General features: G+C 40.1%; 1 protein-coding gene across 1 annotated transcript; it reads right to left on the bottom strand.

Moving 5' to 3' along the window:
- Positions 1–356: 356 nt before the first annotated feature.
- fam89a (family with sequence similarity 89 member A) lies at positions 357–6847 on the bottom strand. The gene is made up of 2 exons (XM_023430189.2): positions 6452–6847; positions 357–4629 (listed from the first exon to the last, which is right to left on the bottom strand). Exons 1-2 carry the CDS (start codon positions 6698–6700, stop codon positions 4336–4338), a joined length of 543 nt encoding a protein of 180 aa, XP_023285957.1. The 5' UTR covers positions 6701–6847; the 3' UTR covers positions 357–4335.

Raw genomic sequence — 6847 nt, 5'->3', positions numbered from 1 at the left:
GGGGGGAGGATTGTACACATAACAGCCACAAACAAACAAGTTCAAAGCCATAGCTGAACACTTGAAGTGAGGCTGCACGACATGGTTCAATTTGAAAATGACATGACTGATTTTAAGGCTGTTACAAGTTTTTGGAGGTTAAAGCTGCAGCATGTAGAAGATTAACATTGATGTTGACAGAGTGAATGTTGCCAACTCAGATTTCAGAGGGAAGAAGCCTCAAAAATACACAATTCCCAGCAGCTGCATCCTCATCAATAAAATGGAAAAGGAGCCTCTGATAGGAGATTTAAAAAAGCCTGAAAAACACCAGAGTGAACCTCAGTCTTTCCACTGAGTAAACACATTGATCCAAATCTCTGCACACACCTTTTAATCAGCTCTTTGGGGGATTTACTGGATTTGTAGTTGGAGCAGAATACACACATTGGTAACATTTGGTTACCCAGACATTGAGTCATCCTCTGTGACAGTGACATAAAACACCACCACTGAGGATTCTGGGAGCTGCTTAATTCTTCAAATCTGAAACACTACACGTAGCAGCTTTAAAATCCAAGTGCATGTCAAGCAAGTGAATCAATGAACAGTTTTAAAGGCACTAATTGTGTAGACATCCAATAAAAGGCCTGGGTCAGGATTTTTTTGAAATGCTTTAAACGGCATCAGTTAAGATTGTTTGATCAAATGTGCTTTGAGCTTCAGATTAGAAACAGATTGCAGCGATAAAACAGGTGTTTTTAACTGACCCTGAATGGGGTAGTTTGACTGATCCAGATCCAGGTTTGCTGTACAGACAAAATGTTCAGTTTCATAAAACTGTGGTCCTTCACAGACTTGAAAGAGCCATAACAAATAACAGAGGGCAGACATTCAATCCAACTTATTAGATATTAGACAATAAAACCATTGTTTTCTACGGAGGCCTCTACTAGTTTTGTGGTTGCTTTTAGAAACTTACAGATGCATCATGGAAACTTCTCAGATTTAAGACTGAGTAGGTAAATACCTCGTGGAGTTAACTCACACTCAGATCAAAGGAAAAGGAGATACAAATGATCCAACTGATGAAGGAATAATTTGGCATTTTGTGAAAAATGCAAATTTGCTTTCTTGTCATCTTTCCTTCTTCTAGTTCCACGCATAACGCCCAGTAAAACAATATTGTTTTTAAAACTTAATCTTAGAGCTGCTGGTAGGTGGATTTCGTTATTGCCAAACAGACCTAGGCTAGCTGTTTCCTCCTCTTTCCAGTTATTGTGCTAAACTAAGCTAGGCTAACCAGCTGCTAGCAGTGGCTTCATATTTACTGTAGACGCGACAGTGGTTTCGATCTTCTTCTCTAATTCTATGCAAAATAAGCAAATAAGCACATTTCCCAAAATGTCAAACTATTCCTTTAACATTACACCGCTGCAATAACTACTGTATGTTCTGTACAGTTTTCTGTTACCACACCTTTGACTCTTTAAATAATGTGTGTAGATGCGACAGCGTTCAACAATAAACGAATCGTTTAGACTCAGTCTAAACGTCAGTCGCTGACATCAACTTCACAATAAGCGTGTAATTAGAAATCAAGCATTGTGTGTTATCTGACTGAAAACATTAGTGTTCCTAAAGGTGGGTTCAAGGCAGAGTTAAGTGTCCTACTCATTTCATCATGACTTGTAAAGACATTCTTCAAGACATTAGATATCATTATGTACTGTACCTTTTTAAGTCAAATTTAACCATTCGTGATAATTAAGTTTTCTTCAGCACCTTAAACCAAATACATTTCATTTTGAGCGCTATTACTTTCTTTGGTTTGTGTTCCGTTAGCACACAGATAGCGGACCAGTTGACAAACGGATGACGTCATATGATCTATTTAAACACAACATCAACACACAAAATATTAACTTTCTACACCTTTCTCAAAGTGATGGTGGGTACTGACAGTATTGCAGTTTTAGTGACAGATCAGCTGCTGTGTACTGAGCAGCTGAGACCTTTACAGTAGAGTTTAGAAGTTAAGGAAGACCACACAGACCATACATATGAGTAGTAGATTAAGAATATTCACACATCCAAATGTCTTTGCCTGTTGTAGGATACATGGCGCAGGACGACAGCAAGAGAAGAAACCTAGAGTTTGAAGTAAGGCTGTGTTTGAGGAGTATTTCTGTTAGAAATGTCAATCGCTCTTCAGACTGTGAGCAGAGATCCGTCAGGAGAGCAGTCTGTCAGTGTACTGGAGGCTTTTTATCTATTTTGTCCACATGCAAACATTGAGCATAATAGACAAAAAAATACTTGCTGTTACAATCTTATTAGTGACCAGTATTGAGTAGTAATGGAAGGCTCACTACTTCAGTTTCAAGATGAGGCTCAGATAGTTAAATAGAAACTTGGTGGTTTGCATCTCTCTGACATGTCTTAAATAATGTCCAGCCTGACCATGAGGCTGTACAGAGTAGCTGCAGGCATCTGCCAGCTGCAGCAGAGCATGTGTTGTTAGGATGAGACTGGTTAAGATCTTTACCTCGGATACAAAGTATTATAAAGTACCCTGTATTCAACTGATATTTGCTACCAGGTTTAGAGCTACAGCTTTGTGTTTGCACTGTGAGCAATATTTGAAGGCCACAGTGACAACAGAAACCCGGCTGGTCAACACAACCCCCCCCCCCACACACGCACTTTGACCAAAACAGAACTATTCTAACTCATTGACCAGCAAGGGGCCAATCAGATTTACACACCTCTGATTCACCATCAATGTCACGGCTGTTAAGGAAAATACGGTCAAACTAGCAAGTGCAAATGATGTGAGAAGTTGATCATTGCCAGTCACAGCTTCTCAACTCTTGGCAACATTTATTTGATAGAATATATTAAGAATAAATGTCACAAAGGTGGCTATGTGGAAAATGGCTCAACATTTAATTTTATCCAGTTTTTTCCTGATTATTTTCAATTACTGCAAATTTGTTAGCACTTGCCAGTTAGCTACGTAGAGGGATGATTATCATTTATTACAACTTGGGTTTTGTTGTCATAGTTTTGGCTTTCATTTCTATTGATGATAATAATATTGCACCCAACAAAGTAATTACTGAGATTTCATCGACTTTTTTTGCCGCAATCAGCAATTACCTTGTGAGTACAATGTTATCATTGATAGAAATAAAAAAAAGCCCGAAGCTGTAATGAACGAGTTAGAATTCGCAAGATCCAAGCCATACTGTTTCATACTATTACATTGATGAAACCGGGGCCTTCCACATCACAGTTACCCTTAATGTATTCAAGCAGTGACAGCTTTGAAATCAGGGAAACACTCTACTGTATCTGCAGCCTGGTACACTGGGCTTCCAGGTTTTTCACCCATGCAAACAGTTTAAAAAACTGTTTCCAGCATTTTGAACATTTCACATTTTCTGAGAGAAAATACCTGCTCCAGCTGAGAGGCAAAGAAGTGTCAACCTCACCCCTGTACAAAAACATCACTGTGCTTTCAAGCATTTTCACACTGTGAACAGGTGTAAGGTCTCCACCTCTTTCTCTGGTCTGACAACTTCTGGCCAGACCTTCTGGATTTATGTAAATGAATTATTTCACCATTTAAAAGTAACACACACACCATCCCCATCAACATGTCCACAAAGTCGATCATCTTTTTGCACCAACATCGCTCGCGGCGTTCAGAAATCCCATCTTGTGTGTTCACTTTTCCAGCCTGTAAATACTGTACCCTTGTGCCTGGGTAGAGCTGCAGCACAAAACGTTCATTGAAAGTAACAGGAAAGCAAATATCTTGTTATTTATATTATATAATAAATAATAAAAACTTTGTTCATATATTTTGAATATGTAAAAAACGTTCTACCATAAAAGGGTGACTGGTTAGCAAAACCACTTGATACGGAAGCAGCAGCAGAGCTGATTATAAAAAGAAATGCATTGTATATATTGCCTAATTTTGAGTATATTGAGTCTTTGAATACAATCCATCTCAACTCCTGAGTGTTTCAGAGGATGTTAGAAAGCAGGACACCCGGCCGCTCAGCTCCGCAGTGTGATGAAGCTCCTGGTCACGCTGCAAAAAAACATTCTGCAGCACAAGCAGGTATATGTTTCACCCGAGGAGGAGCACAAGTTAAGCTGGAGCTTAACATTTATAGTTTATTATGGTAAAGAGACACCATGAGCTGCTATCTCTAACCAACCACTCCCTTCTCCAGGGGCAAAAGGTTCTCAGAGCCACTCAACTTTTTCTCCAGCTTACTTCAGTCCGTTACCCCCCAAAAAATGTCTTTCCATCTGCAGATAAATGCTGAGAATGAAGCCTCAGATGGTAACGTGAAAGGAGTCCCAGCTGTCATCTTTGCCACTGCTGCTCCCATTCTTGGCTGCTGCCATTGTTGCTGTCCCGTCTCCAACCTCCCCGTCCGGCTGCTCCCCGGTGGGAGTGGCGCCAGGCTCCGGGTAATACTCGTCATCCTCGTCGAAGTAGCCGTTCTCCATCATGCTGAGGCTGGACGCGGCGCTCAGGTCCTGGCAGCTGCCCTTGTACTCCTGGATTGACTCGTGGAGAGACCACAGCTGGCACAGCAGGGACATGTCCTGCTGACGCAAACCCACCTGGAGGGGGCAGAAGCAAGATCCTGATTAATATATGATACAAAATACATTTCTGATGGAGTCATTCAGCATTTTAAAGCTGTTTCTTTGTTGTTCTTTGCTGCTACTTTTAAACTTGTACATTAACTGATTAATTGTTTGGTCTATAAATTGTCGGAAAAGCAAAAATGTCCATCACAATTTCTCAAAGTGACGTCCTTATATTGTGTCTTTTGTCCTTTCCACAGTTTAAACCCCACAGACATTTTATTCAGTATCACATAAGACAAAGAAAAGTAGGAAACCCTCACAATTACGGGACTGGAATTTTTGGCTTGACAAATACCATAATGACAGATGAACTATCAAAATAATGGTTAATTAATTTGATGCAGATAAAAAACTGATTCATCAAACAAGCCAAAATAATTCCATCATGTTTAAGTTGCTTTAAAAAAAAACAAACAAAAAAAAAACAACTTTGTAAACTGAATATCTCTGGGTTGATTGAACAAACAAATTAATAAAATAATCTTTAGTTATTGCCCTATCTGATATCATGACATGCATAACATCACAAAGATGAAACGTGATTGTAAGCAGGGTTGAAAAGGGCATTTCTGCTGCATACCACTCTGCTGACAATGCAGTATGAAATGAGGGGTCACTGCACTGTCTTCCAAAGAAATTACAGTGGACAGATATGCAAGTCAGAGTCAGTTCAAACAGCTGAGACTGAGCACTGTGCTGTATAATCTGGGGAGCGGCTTATAGTTGCTAAAATATAGAACACTGACAATTTATTAAACAGCGTGAACTACAAACTCTGGGTAATACATTAACAGCAACAAAGCAATAAGCCTTGAGTTGAGGACTTGGTGTAGGGAGAGTAAAGCACATGAAGCAGAAACAGGATTTAGCAAAGCTTGTCACAAAAGGCAACAGGGTTGAGTTTCAGCAACAGTTTCACCGATCTTAATTCTAAATTACTGGATATGAGGAAAATGGCTATTGTTGTGGTTTGACTAAGAGCCACCATGATAATGAAGTCTGGTCTGCTGACAAGGGTGTGTAAAAGAGCATGTTATAAGTGTCTCACTCTGTTTGCACCTCACTAAATGTAATATCATGTATTAGTTCACTACAGGATTTTATGCTGGCTCCTGTGTCATGGAAAAAGAAACTTGGGCTCAAGCTAAAAGGTATTAAATTGAGCTTACGAATGAAAATCTGCACAAGCCTAATGGCTTAATTTGCCTCATCTAATGCAAAGCTGTCCCTGATCCTGCTTTCTCTTGTAAAGGGTATTCTTCATGCCAGACTCCATTTTTAAACATCGCGTTTTATCTTCCCATGCTTACAAACGACTGTGTAGAACATAACGCAATTCAGTATGATAACCTTTTCTTAACTTTAGAAAATAAACAATTCTTTAAACAGAACCAACAACAATGTATTAAAAATGCTCATCATTTTGGGTTTGTTTGATTGTAATATCCTCCTCCATTAAAAACTCTAAGTCGGCTGTTGCAAAAAAAAAAACGTAATCCATATTTGAAAGTCGATATTTTATTTACATAATGTGGTGCATGGTAAATGGTTTATATGCCGAATTTACCAGAGGGTTCTAACAATGTGTAAAAAGCCTTAAGTTGTGCATTAAGAGGCGGTGAAGTTAGACCAAAAGCCAGACAACTTCAAACTACCAGAATTTTTCCAGGGAATCTGGCTGAATACGAATGTACAGAGCGCGTTGGGATTAAACGGCTCTCGACGAAACTAGGGGTGAAAAACAGAGCACTTTACCGTCGACCAGTAAAATGAAAACTCCCTGAAATATTACCATCTCTTTCCGCAGAAGAGCCAGGGCAGCGTCGAGGTTGGCCGGCTTGTTCGCCAGCAAGTTGTCCGCGTTGTTCCTGCCTCGGCTCAAGTCGTCCTGGATCATGGTTTTCTTCACATACATCCTCTCCATTTCTCTCCAGGAGCCGCCGCTTGAGTTCAGCAAGCCGCTCAGGCTCTTCGGCAGCGGGGGCAGACCCTCGATACAGGCCATTCCCCCCACATTACCGTTTGTTGACTTACCATTCATCGTCTTGTGTGTTAGTGAACGAAGTAAGGTAAGTTTTCACACTGAATTTAATTGTTTAGTCTGTAAATACTACAAACAGCGGGGACGTCCGACCGTCTCTCGTATTAAACATCCAAGCAACAGCCGTGGTTTTCTCTGCTCTGGGCA

The sequence above is a fragment of the Seriola lalandi genome, unplaced genomic scaffold (genome assembly GCF_002814215.2).
Source record: "Seriola lalandi dorsalis isolate HSWRI2012SDOR001 ecotype SW California unplaced genomic scaffold, Sedor1 jcf7180002054901, whole genome shotgun sequence".
Classification (NCBI taxonomy): domain Eukaryota; kingdom Metazoa; phylum Chordata; class Actinopteri; order Carangiformes; family Carangidae; genus Seriola; species Seriola lalandi.
The sequence above is the reverse complement of the archived record's forward strand: the minus strand, read 5'-3'. Positions and strand labels throughout refer to the sequence as shown.

Coding starts and splice junctions, on each gene's coding strand:
- fam89a (XM_023430189.2), bottom strand. CDS start 6,700: ATGAATGGTAAGTCAACAAACGGTAATGTGGGGGGAATGGCCTGTATC. Junction 4,630..6,451: donor CTCTTCTGCGGAAAGAGATG/GTAATATTTCAG, acceptor TGCCCCCTCCAG/GTGGGTTTGCGTCAGCAGGA.